This window comes from Caretta caretta, chromosome 6 (genome assembly GCF_965140235.1).
Source record: "Caretta caretta isolate rCarCar2 chromosome 6, rCarCar1.hap1, whole genome shotgun sequence".
Classification (NCBI taxonomy): Eukaryota; Metazoa; Chordata; order Testudines; family Cheloniidae; genus Caretta; species Caretta caretta.
Genome location: NC_134211.1, coordinates 123,816,128 through 123,831,193, shown reverse-complemented (window position 1 = coordinate 123,831,193; position 15,066 = coordinate 123,816,128). Strand labels below are relative to the sequence as shown.

Here is a 15,066-nt window from a genome sequence, read left to right as displayed (position 1 = left end):
TTAGCGTGTAAGCTCTTTGGAGACAGGGTCTATGTCTTATTATGTATTTGTACAGCACCTAAAATAAAGGGGTCCCAATTTCAGCTGGGGACTCCAGGCATTACCGAAACACAATTAATAGCATAAAATAAAGAGTACAACACGATTGTTACTTGCAGAAGTCGATTTTTCAAGCCATCACAGCCGGAGCGTGCTAATAAATACCAGGAAAAAACAAAATTGGTTGTTTCAGTGTTTCAGAGAAAATGAAAAGAGCCCAAACCAGCACCTGCTAGTTCTGTTGGACAGCCTGAGCATCCCTCCCTGTATAGTAATGTGCAAACCTCTGCATTTCTCTTCAAACAAATTTACATTGGTGAAACTAATTTACAAAGCCTCATTCCCTTTCGCTAGGAGACTCAAGCGAAGCCCGGCTGTGTGACGGGTTCTCCTCAGTTGCGACATAGCAATTGCCGTATCTTTTCCTAAAACTATGCTGGGAAATTGGACTTTGCAGGCAAATTTTTGCATGCAAAAAACAATCTGCCTAAAACTTCTCCGGGGCCTGAAAACCAGGAGAACTTGATCTGTGAAGGCTCTACAGTGGCAATATGGTCGGAGCAAGAGTAGGGTTGCCAATGTTGGTTGGACGTATTCCTAGAGGTTTCGTCACATGACGTAACCTATCATTAAAGATTAGCCTTTAATTCCTGGAGACTCCAGGATGATCCTGGAGGGTGGCACCCCGAAGCAAGAGGCTGAGAGCTGAAAGGGGTTGAGCATTAACACAATGGAGGAGCCACAAGAAGGAAGAGATCCATCTCATGGCAGTCAGGTTTGAAGTCTTATTTCCCTATGGCAGCTCAGACCCTGGCGGTTGGGGGCTGAGCCCCATAACCTCTCAGATCCCTCCCCTTCGAATAAGCATGAGTTAAGGGCAGCCAGACGGACCACAAAGAGTTTCCTGACCACTCCCTCCCTCACCCCATAAACTGTTCTGCAAGAGGAGAGCACTGAGAATAACATTATTACCTCAAGCCAGGCAGAGCTCCCTGTGGACAGGCCTTAAAATCACTATTGACAGCTCAGTTGAAATCATGCAGGATTATTAGCCTCTGTGAGTTCTGTCCTCCCCTCATTATCCCCACTTGCTATAAAGAGGAGAACAGTGCACGCAATGGAGGGACCGTCCATCTCGTTGCTGTCATGATTATATTTCAATAGTGCTTACAGGCCCCGTCAAAAATCAAGGCCCTGCTGCGTTAGGCCCAAACACAGAGTAAGGGGAGAGCCTCGGCCGTTTGTAGCAGAGGTTCTCTCTTTGTCCTATTCAATGCCACACATTTCAGCTATCAGGAGAAGACAAAAACGATCCCCTGACTACTGCTCATGCCTGTTTGAATCAATAATCAGCCTCCACTTCCTTCTCTTTTTTTCAAACTTCAGTTTGAATCATTGCATGGGGGGGGGGGGGGCGGGGTGAGGAGGATTAAATTTGCTATAAATTCTCTCGGAGCCTCATGCTATTCCAATCCCTGAATTAAATCCACTCAAAGTCGAGGCATTGGTCTGCTAGCCATCATAAAGAAAGCATTCAATCACTATGAAGTCAGTCAGATCTGCAGAAAACACACCCCAGATCGGTGGGCTTTATGACAGGCGCACAACAGATACCTAAGAAAACCATTACACTTGCAAAGCAAGCTAACACTGAGTAAGTGCTTAAGGCCCATACAGTGCTCCAGCATCTCGCAACCGATGTGAGCAAGGTTAGTGTCTATTGTTAATTAGCCAAGACAAAGCTAAAGCAGCATGTCTATGGCAGGCAGCACTCAGCACAAGCCTCTGCACTAACTTCAAGGAGAGCAGGATTGAAACCCATTTGTGTTGTGCAAAACATGCACCTAAAATAATCTTCCATTTAAATTCCTCTTAAAAACTTGGGCCTCCCTGCACCCGAGTGTAATTCACAACCCCCCAGTGTCCTTTAGCCAGCTAACGTTGTTCTGATCACCAGCAAGGGCACCCGTACCGCACTTGACATGAATGATATTTCCACTGGGGTCAGTGGTACAAGGCAGGTCTGAAATATCTTACGCTGACATAGGCCCTCGGCCTGCAGTCTTTTTTCAGGATCCCCGCTATCTTCGGACGCAATTTTGGATTGCTGGATTGCTTTCCGGTGTCTATCCACACATGTCGTGCTATTGTAGCCCTGGTGGTCCCAGGATATGAGAGAGACAAGGCGGGTGAAGTGATATCTCTTATTGGACCAACTTCTGTTGGTGAGCGGGACAAGCTTTCAAGCCCCACAGAGCTCCTGCCAGACCGAAAGAGCACTTGCGGAAGCTGGAAAGCTTGTCTCGCTCTCTCTCGCCAACAGAAGTCGGTCCAATGAAAGAAATTACCTCACCCGCCTTGTCAGACAGATAGATAGATACTGGCATTCCCCCACATATTATGCATTAAAATCCGCTAAGTGTTTATAACACAGTCAAAGCAGTTGTGCAGTAAGTGTAAAAACGCTCCTTGGCTATTTGACCATTGCTTATTATAACCGTGCGTGGGTCAAACATGGCCTTGAAGGTTTTGCAGCCCAACCATTGCAGGGCTGGGCTAGGGCCGGAGAGAGGCCAAGGGAAACCCACCCGAAATACGGGGCTGCAAAAGGCATAACAAGCTGGGTGCTTAATTGTGCGCTTTACTGCAGCAGCGTCCCTGGGAGGGCTGGCCACCTGTGGGCTGAAGCAGGTGCACCATTCTGTGCAGCCCCAAAGCCCTACTTTGTGCCAGTCCAATGCAAAAAAGCAACAGGAAGGCAGGCAGGCGGGGGCAGACTGGTTTTTATAACCCTGACCAGGTTCCTCACCTCAGTCCCCTCCCCATGCTGCAAACACAGGGCTCTGCTTAGCTGTACTAGGGGGAGCATTCCCCTCGCCGGCCATCCTCCCAGGACAACTGGCCCCAGCGAGCTTAAGCAGGTGGATAGGTGTGGGCCTAAAAAGGCATTAAAAAAAAAAACACCCCACCTCTGACAGGGAATTTTTAAACCAGCGCAACACCCACCTCCCCTCCCCCTCCGAAGCTCTTTCTTGCCAAGCTGGGTTTGCCACTGCTCCTAGGCCGGGGACCGGAGAAGCTCCGCCGGCTCCGGAGGCCGTTGCCCCGGGGGGGCCCGCCCCAGCCGGGGTTTTCTCCCTCCAGCCCAGCGGCACAGATCGGGGGGGGGGGGGCTGGAACTGCCCTGTCGCCCCGCTGCGAGGCGCTTCCCCCCCGGAGCTCCGGCCACTTGCAGATGAAATTCTTTCTTGGGCAGGGCCCTGCCTGCTCCGCCGCAGCCATCAAAGGGCAGGCAGCAGGTCGCCGCCGCCCCGGGCCAGAGATCTCCCGGCTCAGGACAGGAATGAGGGAGGGGGCGACCCAAGAGAGCCTCCTGCAGCCCAGCGCCGCGCCCTGGCTCGCAGCCACACAGCCCCGGGGAGCTCCCCTGCGGGAGTCAGTCCAGCCACTGTAGCAAATCGGGCTGCTGGGCTCCGTGTCTCCCTGTTGGGGCTGCAGGGGGCCGGGCCAGGCTGGCTAGCGGGGAAAGACGCTGCAGGACCCGGGGGGGCGGGTTGAACCTGCCCGGGGCTGTTGGCTGGTAACAAGGAGCGACGGGTGCGGGCTGGGGGCAAAGGCAATCGGGCTGCCTGGGGGTCAGGGGTCGGTGTGAGCAACCCAGCGGGCCCACTGTCCCAGCTCCCCGCGATCGCGGCAGCGGCTCGGCCGGTGTCTCTGCGCGCTGGCAGCGGATGACTTGGTGGGGGAGAGAAGGTGCAAAGCATCTGGATGAGCTAGTCCCGGGCCTCCCGCTGCGAGCCCTGGGGGCTCTCAGATCCCGGGGTGTGAGTCCGGGGCGGTGCTGAACCTCTCACACGCAAACAGAATAAACCCCCGTGCCCCCCCTCTCCCCTTCCTCCCGGGGCTGGCCCGAGGGGCGAGCAGGCTTGCAAGGGTTAAGGGAGGCGCTGGCCTTTGTTTTCCACGCAGCCCAAAGGGCTGGGCCGTTAACGAGGTAAATGCAATTCGCAGGATTTCACGGTAAATTCCCCAGCCCCCAGAGCTGGCTGCACAAACAAGCCGCGTTATCCGGTCCTGACAAGCCGCCAGCGAGGCTTGGGGGCGCGGGAGCAGCTGAGTGAGCAGCGAGTGGGACCCGCGCCTGGCCGGGGCTGGGGGGATTAGTTCAAGTCCCAGGCGCTGGTGGGAAGCGGGCACCGCCGGCAGGCGGGGGGGCAGAGCCCGATCGCTCCGGATCGGCCCCTGCTAGACCCAGACGATGAAAGCAAAAGGGGGCCCGGGGGGTAAAGTCCCTCTTCGCGGGGCGTTTTCCAGCGCGATCGCCCTGGCCTGCTCGCGGCTCTGATCTGGCCTCTCCACCTGCCCTCTCCGGGGAGCGGAGGGCTTGGCAGCCTGGCTACGGCTGGGCTGGTCGCTTTCCACCCCGCTGCCCGCTTCGGCAGGCTGGAGAACAAAAGCGCCCCGTGCCTCCCCCTGTCCCTGTCCCTGTCCCTGGGGATACGTCCCCAGCTCGCGCCGCCCGCCCCGCACCCAGCGCTCAGCCGGCTGCAGACTGAACCCAGCTTGCCAAGAAAACCCCGCCGGAGCCAGGTGACGGCGGGGGCGGGGAGGGGGAAATCCCCGGGAGTCAAAGCGAGAGCAGCCCTAGAAACACCTCCCCTCCAGCCCAGCGCCTGCACTCGGGCGCGGGGCCTCGCTGGGCTCTTGAAACCGAGAGGGTGCTTGAGTTTTACGCGCATCCCCTCCCCTTCCCTGCTGCAGGAACAGCCGCAGGTGGGGATTAGCAGAGCCCAGGGGGAACCGCTTCCGAGGTTTTGGAGGGCCGGGGCAGCGCAAGCGGGTCTTCAAAGGCTCATGCAGACCTTCCAAGAAAGCAGTCTCCAGCACCGCCTCCCCTCCCCCTTTTCCTTCCGCGCCCCCCCGAAACAAAACCTCGAATCGCTTTGAACGCGGGGGCAACGAAGGGATCACAATCCCCGCCGGTTTAGCATAACCCCTCGGGTAACTCGGCCCCGCTTTTCACATGCATTTTTTTGCAAACGCTTCCAACAGGTTAGCAAGGCAAGTGTCACTCCCCGGGGCTGGGCCTGCCTGACAAGCCCGAGTTCCCAGGCTTTCCCCGCACCCCCACGCTGCCACTCACCAGAGAGAGACTATATCTATCTCTATATATACTTAAATAAAGATCATTTTCAATGGGAAGGAGCCAGGCTCCTGCTCCGAGCCCCGCCCCAGCCTGTCCCCCCTAAGGCGCCAGGCCCAGGGTGCCTTTACCTTTCAAATAATGACTCACTGTCGTTTTTTCTTTTAATATGTCGTTATAAATATATTTTGTCAAAATATAGGATCATTATTGTCAAACCATTTGCACATAAAGTCATAAATAAGGTCAAGGTGAACGTTTAGTTTAAGATCAGGGTCCAGCGGGAACACGCAGTCCTGGGGAGGGGAAGGGGGGGGTTAACGGCACCCGCACCCCTCCACCACCATCTCCTGGTAGTTTTTCAGGACCACTTTGTCGTACTCGTCCAGGTACAGCATGGAGATGGCGCTGAGCTCCGTGGGCACGCAGCAGGCCTTGGGGATGCTGGCGTTCACGGAGTTCACCAGGGTTTGCACGATGGCGTGGTTGGTGGAGTTGAGGTGGTCGGCCAAGGGGAAGGGGCAGTCCCCGTGGCAGTAAAAGGCCTGGTAGCCCGGGGGGGCCACGATCCAGTCGTTCCAGCCCACGTCGCTGAAATCCACGTAGAGCGCATGGCGGCGGCAGTTTTTTTTGTTCTTGCGGGGCCGCGGGTGCTTGGCGCTGCGGCGGGCCCGGCGGGTCAGTGCGTGGCCCCTGCCGTCGTGGCTGAAAGTGACCAGCAGCGGCCTCAGCTGGGCCCAGTCCCCGTCTCCTTGAGGTAAAGATCGGCTAATCCTGACGTGGCTCCCTGGCCGGGCCGGCTGCAGCGGGGTCACCTCCACCGCCAGCCCGTGGTTGGGCTGCTTGTCCTGGGTCCAGCGGAGGACGGCGGGGCTCACGTCGAAGCTCTCCCACCGGGACACGTTGTGATGCACCAGCCGCGTGTCCAGCAGCCGCGTGATCACCTGCCCGCGGGCCGGCAGCGGCTTCATCACTTCGTAGATGTTGATCCGGTGCGAGCCCCGTTCCCACGCGGGGCTCTGCGCTTCCAGCTGCTCCCGGTACAGCCGCAGCTCGGCCGAGGTGATCACCTCGTTCTCCGGCACGCTGCTGAGGTTGAAGAGGAAGCGAAAGCGGGGGGTGTCGCTGGGCCCGGGGAGGGTCTCCAGATGTTCTGCAAGGAGCGGGGTGGGGGGTGGGGTAAAAACAGAGCGTGTGAACGTTTGGGGGAGCCGAGACACAAGGCCAGGTGAGTCAGGGCACACGGCTCCTCCCTCCCGGCCACGCTGCTTCACCTGTCCCTAGCCCTGCACGGAGAGAGCTCAGCCCTCCAAAATGCAAAGTAGCAACATTCCCCCCTCCTCCCCCCTGCTCGCCAACGCATCATTTCCACGCCTAACCAGCTCCTGCCCCGGAATCCCGCTTCACCACCGCCGGGCCGTATTCATACGGATTTACAGACGAGGGTGTTTTAAAACCAAGTTTCTTTAAAACACTTGTCCTTCCCCCTCCCCCCCCCCGCCTCCCCCCGAAGGATCTTGCTCACAAACTGTGCCCAGCGATTGGGAAACACAGAGCCGTGCCTTGTTGATCCCATAACTGGGGGGGGGGGGGGGCGGATAAATTCCGACACAGCAATGATGCCGGTGGATTAATAGCTCCGCTTGACTTTGGAAAAGAAACATCCGCTACGAAACATTTGGATCAGATTACAAGGCCCTATTGAACGAACCTCACAAACACGCTGTTGTCGGTATTAAATTCAAGGAGGTTTTTTATTTTCTTTCTTTTTAAAAAAAAAAAAAAAAGAGCCCAAGCAGGCAGCGATCGCTTTGATATCTCAAAACAAACACACACGGGACGCGATGGGGGGGATCTCGGTTACTCCGGAGTTGAATCCGGAGTGAATTCCGTGGGAGCTCGGAGTGGGTGACTCGAGTCGAAACCCAGAGTGACGGGAGGAAGCAAAGCAGCCCTTCACACCAACGGGTCAATTTCAATCTCCGCGCAGGATGCTGGAAAACGCAGCCGCGGGACTAGCCCAGACCAGCGGGCCGGGGGGAGTCCGCCTTCAGCCGATCCAAATCCCGACCGCTTCCCGACGCCCCCACCCCAGGGCTGCAGCACTGACCTTCATGGTGGAAACTCCTCACGGTGTTGGCCCGGCTAGTCGATCTCTCGGGGTACCGCAGGCTGATGTCCTGCAGGCTTTCCTCCTCTTCCCCGGACTGCAGCCGGTAGAGGTCCAGCATGTACGCGGGGACGACGGCTGCTTTGCTGGGCTGGGGCCGCCTTCGGAGCCCGAACATCTGCAGCAAACTCGCCTCGAAACCCCGCAAGAGTTCATGGCTTTGCCCAGAGCGGCGTCCAGATCCTGCTTGCGCCTGGAGTTCTGCAACTTTCTTCCTCCCCGTCTCGGGTATCAAACTGGCATGGTTAGTACCTCCTAGCAGAACTTGGCATAACAGAATGACCATCAGCATTCGGTTACCAGGAATCATGGTGTCTCTGGGGTTTCCAAAAAAAACGCAACAACAAACAAGGAGGGTCAAGATTAAAAACAGCCACCCCACCCCACCCCCCCAAAACCCGAGCCAGCAGCGGCTGCGAGCGGCAAACGCGTCTCAAAGGCGAAGGAATCGCCTGTAATGGACTCGCTCGAACTTGTTTACAGCCGAAGAGCCCCCACAATCAGATAGCCGCTATCCGGCTCATCTGCTCGGTCCCTGCTATCTTCGCAGTGATCTCCGCCTAACTTCTTTCAAGAATAAACAGTGAACATTGGGCTTAGATGGAATTTCTCCTCTCGCCCTCTCGCCTCCTCCCCGACCCGACGGATCGCTGGAGTGCAGCTGATCGGGGGCCGGGGGGGGGGGGGTCTCCACGAGCCTGGATCACAGGGCAGAGGGAAACAAAAAGTGACTTGGCCCCTTTTATTATTTTGCTGGCGCTGTCCCTTTGAAGTGGGGCTGCAGCTTCGCCGCGGCCTTCAAGGGGTTTTGAGAAACGAGACATGCCGCGGGTGGGGGGGGGGGCAAGTGACTTGAATCTAGGGTCACTGCAAAGGTAAGACAGAGAGAAGGAGAGTTTGAAAAGTCCCCGATCTGTTAGCAGACGCGCCTGGGAGGGGGCTTGCGCGTTACAGTCCGCGAGGGGTCAACCCCGGGAGCGAGGGGAGAGCAGCGAGAGACGTTTACACCACTTCCAAGCCCAGGAGCAGGAGGAGAAGGAGAAGGGGCTACTCACTGACAGCAAACAAGGCATGTAAAAACAGTCCATGATTCTTGCCAGCCAATCTGGAACAAACGGGTGGAAAAGCTCAGGGGCTCGGAGGCGCTTGGCTGCCGGGGCTGGGACTGCGGAGCGGCTCCGAAAATGAATATTTGAATCCAATGAGCCTCCAAAGCGGACTGGCTCTGTTTTTCTTCCAGCCCATGAGAGTCACGTGGCCCCCAGTCACTCCTCGCCCCGCTTGTCCGTCACAGCCAGGCACCGCCCACTGGGCTCCAAAAGGGATGTCCCGCCCCTCCGCCCCTGTCAATCTCCTGGCAAGAGAAACCTCCTCTTGCCAAGGGGCAGTGGCTGCCCTGATCCTGGCACTAGTGAAATCCCATGGGTGGGGGTTGAGGGTGACTTCAGTTTAAAGCCCGATCCTGCTCCCACTGGAGACCCCCCCCTTTCCCTTGCACCGACCTTGTGCGTCTAGAACCGCAGTGCTCCAGCAACTGCCCTCCCAGCCCCACCCTGACCCCACAACATCCCCGCTCCCCCCAGGCCAGCCCAGCCCCTCCTCCCCTGCAGGCCTGCTGCCACGCTTTGCATCCTTTGCAGAAGGCTGCGCTTGTGTCATGCAGCCTGTGAGTGAAACCCAGGCGCCATCGGTTTTACCCAGCAGGTCTCCCCCGATAGAAAAGTAACCCCCATCCACTGAGCGCACATTTCCCCAAGCGTTAGGAAATAACCCTAGCAAGAGGACCAAACGCATGGAGGGGCTCAACCCTTCCCTAGCCTGCAAGAAATCTTGCCAGCATTAAGTTAGATGGGGGGGGGGGTAAGAAATCCCGATGTTCTTAACAAACCAAGGGAAGGATTTGCCAATAGGGCAGAGGCCTGTTTTGCTGGGATTAGAGCTCCCATCTGAGTTTAAAAACACAACTAATAAAAACCCAAGGCATGGTCAATTTCATCAGCGCCATAAAACAGAAGAAAACTCACTAAGCTTTCCCTAACATGGAGCTTCCCATGAGTGGGGCACTGGGAAAGTCCTCTTAGCTTCTAGGAGCAAGTCAAATATGAAATAGCCTTTGGGATCTGGTCCTCCCCCACCCCTGGGTTTGCAGGAGGGTGTTAAATTAATTCTTACCGCTACATGCGGGCTTCGGCAAGTTCCTTCCAAGAACCTTACATCTCAACAGCTCAAGTAATTTACAGGCGTGTAGGGACGCTGGAAGCATGAGTCTGTCATCGGAAAGGGCCTATTCAAAAACATTACACAGTGTCAAGGCAAAAACAGGCCAACACCTTTCCCAGCGCTCTCAGACCCAACGCCTGTGAAGCAGGGCCAAGCTCAGCCATTAGTTCATTAAGGAGAGCCACAGATCCCAGCTAGTCCAAGCCAAGGCAGAGAGAGGTCCCCACCCATCTGAGCCTGGGGCCAAACCCATCCTAGCAGCTGATTCTGTCCTTCTCTCTCACCCACCGCCCCACTTCACCTTGGATATTTCACTTGCCCCCTTGGATCGCTTTTGTGAACTCGCTAAAGGAGCAATACAAAAAAAAAAATCTTTTTGGACAGGAAATAGAGCCGATTTACCCAGCAATTCCGGCTCAGCGCTGCCCTGAAAAGATAAAGGGCTATTTAAAGGAGCGATCTCTCTGGGGACTGCAGGTGCAGGAGCGTTATAGGTGCCCTCGTTCAGGGCTTGATGAGTTTTAAAAATGAAACACTGACATTTTAAAATGCAGGAGTGAGGGGGTTTATTCCGTAGTAACTCCGCGATTGAAGGAAAGCAGGTAAATCCTCCGCTTCCTCCAAGTCTGGAAGGCAGGCTCCTCAGTGACATGCGATTGAAAACAAAGAGTTTAGAGGAGACTCTAAGAAGTGTGAATAATGAGATTTCAGATGGTCCAGATGGGGGACGGCTGGGTCTGGCCCTTCCCTTGAAGCCCAGGATTATACTTGTAGAAATTGTTACCTGCGGGGAGGGAAAAAATGCCCCCTCCCACTCCCCCCCCCCCGCCGCGATCTAAGGCAGCGGAGCCAGGCGGCACTCCGAATCCTCAGGTCCCCTTTCGCCATCGAACCACGCTCCTCTGTGTCAGAACTGGGCAGGTGTCTAAGAGACCAAACCAAAGCGGATTGGAACGGAATCACCCGAAATCAAGTCGCACAAAGAGAGATTTTCCACTCCCCTTTCTCGCCGCACGTGCTTTTTACTCTCTCTACCCGTCCGTCTCCTCCCCGCACCAGGAGCATCACATCTGAAAGCCTCGGAAATCCTGCCGGGTTTAGCCAAGCGCACAGCACCCTCGGCGAGCAGCTGGAACCAGGTGTAACCTGCGCTCGCCTGGCGAGAACCAAAGAACGGGCCGCGCGGGGGGGGGGGGGGCGGGGGTTGATCACCCCAAGGAATATGCGGGCTGGGGGGCGCACAAAGATGAGTCTAACTATGCTGATATTGGACACCCCCAAGGATCACTCATGACACTGCCTTTGAAAGGGAACCTGGGGAATCGCCTCCCCCGCACTAGAGGCGGCAGAGTTTGGGAATGAAAAGCAGCCGCAACTGGGATGGTTAAAGATCTGGTCTCTCTCCCTGCTCCCCACCAGATGGGGAAAGTGGCCTGGTTACCCCCAGCCCAGAGTCAGGTGTGCGGGGGAGCAATGCCCTTGGGTGTGACAGGACAGGTATGGTGCCGCCCCAATCTCTCACCACAGGTCCATGCACTAGCCTGATCCTTGGCACGCTCTGCTGGAGGGTGCGGGAACCAGGGGGGCACACCAGCAATCTGGGGAGGTACTAAATCGGAGGTGGGCAAACTACAGCCCGGGGACTATATCTGGCCCTTCAGACATTTTAATCCGTCCCTCAAGCTCCAGCTGGGGAGCGGGGTTGGGGGCTTGCCCCACTCTGCGCATGCCAGGGCTCTGCAGGGCTCCCAGAAGCAGGGGCACACAACCCCCTCCACCTATGTGTAGGGACAGCCAGGGAGCTCCGCACACTGCCCCTGCAGCTCCCATTGGCCAAAAGCCAGGGCCAATGGGAGCTGCAGGGGCAGTGCCTGCAGATGGGGCAGAGCCGCCTGCCCCCGCCTCCACATAGGAACTAGAGGAAGGACATGCCGCTGCTTCTGGGAACTGCTTGAGATAAGCACAGTCTGGAGCCTGCACCCCAACCCCCTCCCGCACCCCAAGCCCCTGATTCCCCTCCCACCCTCTGAACCCCTCAGTCCCAGCCTGGAGCACCCTCCTGCATCCCCAAACTCTCCTTGCCAGCCCCACCCCAGAACCCACACCCCCTGCCGAAGCCCTCACCCCATCCCGTGCCCCAACCCCCCATTTTGTGAGCATTCATGGCTCGCCATACAATTTCCATACCCAGATGTGGTCCTCAGCTCAAAAAGTTTGCCCACCCTTGTACTAAATGCTAATCCCAGCACTGAGGGGACACCCCAGTCAGCTGCCAGTGGCACCCTCGGGCCTTGCTAAAGCCACTTTGCCTGGGTATGCACCAGAGCCAGCTTCAGAAGTCAGTGTCCTCTCTCCCCTCCTTCTCTTCCTTTCCCCCTCCCTCTCCCACATCCCTTCCTCCCACTTTGCCTTCCCCTCCATGGACCAGGCTAACCCACACCAGCCAGGTCACTGGGCTACTGCACGCAAGTCCTGGGAGCTCCCATCAGTCAGCTGTGAGGATGTCACTCACTCCCCCCACGGCCAGGCTGGACTAGCGGCCCACATGCCGTGGCAATCCAAAGGATGCACCCACGACCTGCCGCTGATTGGTGTGCACTTCAGACACCGGTACATAGAGACTACCCTGATCACAGTAACCACTCCAGCTGACTGCTCCAAGGAGGGATGGACCCACCCCTCAGAGTTCAACCCCAGATCCAAACTGTCCTGAAGAGTGGGTGGCTGGGATCTGGGACAGACATGCCAAACCCACAGAAAAAACACAGACGTTGGGCTTGTTTCTGGCTTAATTGGCTTGTGAGTTGCTTGTTGGCTGGTTTTTGGCTTGTAGCCCACAGGCAGCGAGTTCTATCTTCACCTGGTGCCTTAGCACCAGCAATATTCAGAGCCCAGGGGCCCAGCTCCACCAATCCTTGGGGCCCGGCCCCACCTGCCACCCCCCCATGGCTCCCCCGAGTGTCCCCCGGCCCCCTCTTGCTGCCCCGCCCCACGCCTCCTGGGGCCCCAGAGCAGAGCATCCCACTTCTGCCTCTTCCCTGCCGCTCCATGCTGCCTCCCTGCAGCAACTGCTGCCACAGGGTCCTAGCGCCCCCCCCCCCCGCCGTCTCGACTGACAGGGCAGACTGCCAGGGCCTGCCCTTCCACCTCTGACTCTTCCCTTTTCCGGCAGGACCCTCCACCATCACAGGGGGCCCCCCCGCCCACAGTCACCGCTCCTGCCCCACGCTGGACAAGGGGCAGCCCCATCCCTCACCCCCAGTGAGGCTACAGTCAGGGGCAACAGAAGGGGAGGAGGTGCACGCAGCACCCCCCGGCACCCACCCCGTGGGAGGCGAGGGAGATTCCTGGACCTGAGAGGGGCCCTCGGACACATGCAGTGACAGTGGTGGGGGTGAGTGTGCTGCTGGGGGGGCGGGAAAGGGGGGCTCCTCCCCCAGAGCTCGCTGCTGCTGGCAGGGAAAGGGCTGGGGGGAGTCCTCCTCTCTGGCCCCTTGTCCCGGAGCAGCCTGCCTGCCCCCCAAACTCATCCCCAGCCCTGCCCCACCTCAGATCCCACACCCCCAGCCAGAGCTTTCACCCGCCCCACCGCACCCTCAACCCTCTGCCTTAGCCCTGAGCCCCCTCCAACACCCCAAACACCTTATCCCCAGTCCCAGCCAGAGCCCTCATCCCCCTGCACTCCAACCCTCTGCCTTAGCCCTGAGCCCCCTCCAACACCACAAACCCCTCATCTCCAGCCCCAGCCAGAGCCCTCATCCCCCCACACCCAAACCCTCTGCCCTAGCCCTGAGCCCCTCCCACACCCCAAATCCCCCAGCCCCTGACAGAGCCCTCACCCCGCACACTCCTATTCTCACCCTGAGCCCCTCCCACACCCCAAACTCCTCATTCCCAGCCCCAGACAGAACCCTCACCCCCTACACCCGTACTCTTGCCCTGAGCCACTCCCATACCCCAAACCCCTCATCTGCAGCCACATCCCACAGCCCTTACCCCTGCATCCCCTCCCTCTGTACACCCTCCCAGAGCCTGCACCCCACACCCCAATCCCCTGCCCCAGTCTAGGGCCTGCACCCCAGACCTCCTCCCCTACTCAAACTCCCTTGCAGAGCCTTGGGCAGGTGAGGTGGGAGTTTGGGGGGGCAGAGTTTGGGCGGGGGCGGGTTCTGGGCACCACCAAAATTTCTACAAACCTGCCACCCCTGGTTGTAGCTTGTTACTTCTTTTTTTTTTTATCAGCTCCCGGCAAGCAGGGGCAAGGTGAGGAGAGAGTCGGGGTGCTCAGCGGGCCCACCTCAGTCCCAGACTGCAGGCTGGGGGGATCTAGTCACATAGAGAGTTGGGTTCTTAGGGATTGGTTTGTTTTGGCCTTGTTTTGAAATAGGATTAGCTTGACTTTTGGCTTATTGTGAAAGCCAGGGTGCTTATTTACCGCACGAAAGTTGGGGCAACTGTGATCAGGCCGGGGGCGTGTTGGCTCACCACAGACATAGGCCAGCTGCACCATTCAGATCCGGACTTCAAGGCAGTTCACATATGAGATTTTGGGTCAGACCCGGCTGTACTTGTAACAGGGCTTCCCCTCCAGTCATCTTGGAGGTAGTGAACCCCCCGGTAAGAGCAAGTGATGGACGATGTAGCTTTCGAATGGCAGGTCTACACTGATGGGGGTGTGTAGAGTACAGACACGCACCCCCAGACAGCGCGGGTCTGAAGAGCAGTGTAGACACTGAGGCGCGCCTTAGGCTAGCAGAGTGCCCCATACCCTAGGGTCTGTACCCTACCCAGCTCCCTACTCACCCAAGCAGTGCGTCCCATGTCCACGTGGCTAGTTTTAGCAGCGTAGCGTCCTGCGGCTGGCGCCTTTCCTTGCAGCATGAGTACTGCCTGCTTTCCATAGGAAGCCATAAGTGTCAACCAGGCACAAGTCTCCCTGAGCAAAGGGACTTCCACCTACCGAGAGAAAAAGCAGACTGGACCGCCACATCAGAAACAAAGGACACGCCGCCAGCTCTGTTCTTTCAGACATTGTCCCATGATCATAATTCAGCGATACCATCAAGCCCTGGCTTTGTGTCGAGGAACATGTGCTAATAGGGTGACCAGACAGCAAGTGTGAAAAATCGGGAAGGGGGTGGAGGGGTAATAGGCGCCTAAATAAGACAAAGCCCCAAATATTGGGACTGTCCTTATAAAATCAGGACTTCTGGTCACCCTGTGCGCTATCCAGTTCTATCCAAAGGTCTAAAGCTGAAAGAGACAGAGCTATAGCCAGAGAAGTGGCCATGGATGATTTCATCTCAAGGTTCTTTCATCCTGTTACTTGCAGTTAGCCCGGAAACTGACTCTTGTGTTGTCGTACTGATCTCTTGCATTGCAGATGTTGCTTGGCACAGTTTCAGTCAGCCTTTTCACACATCAATACCTAGCATTGACGGCAGTGGGAAATTTGCTGCATAGAGGTCCAGGACCTGAACCTACGGTTTCAGCC

At 57.2% G+C, this 15,066-nt stretch overlaps 1 protein-coding gene across 1 annotated transcript; it reads right to left on the bottom strand.

Moving 5' to 3' along the window:
• Window positions 1-5,342: 5,342 nt before the first annotated feature.
• On the bottom strand, window positions 5,343-8,619 carry BMP4 (bone morphogenetic protein 4). Its single transcript, XM_048855187.2, has 3 exons — window positions 8,408-8,619; window positions 7,293-7,669; window positions 5,343-6,335 (listed from the first exon to the last, which is right to left on the bottom strand). Exons 2-3 carry the CDS (start codon window positions 7,660-7,662, stop codon window positions 5,500-5,502), a joined length of 1,206 nt encoding a protein of 401 aa, XP_048711144.1. The 5' UTR covers window positions 7,663-7,669; window positions 8,408-8,619; the 3' UTR covers window positions 5,343-5,499.
• Between the last annotated feature and the right edge of the window lie 6,447 nt (window positions 8,620-15,066).

Coding starts and splice junctions, on each gene's coding strand:
- BMP4 (XM_048855187.2), bottom strand. CDS start 7,662: ATGATTCCTGGTAACCGAATGCTGATGGTCATTCTGTTATGCCAAGTT. Junction 6,336..7,292: donor GAGGAGTTTCCACCATGAAG/GTCAGTGCTGCA, acceptor CGCTCCTTGCAG/AACATCTGGAGACCCTCCCC.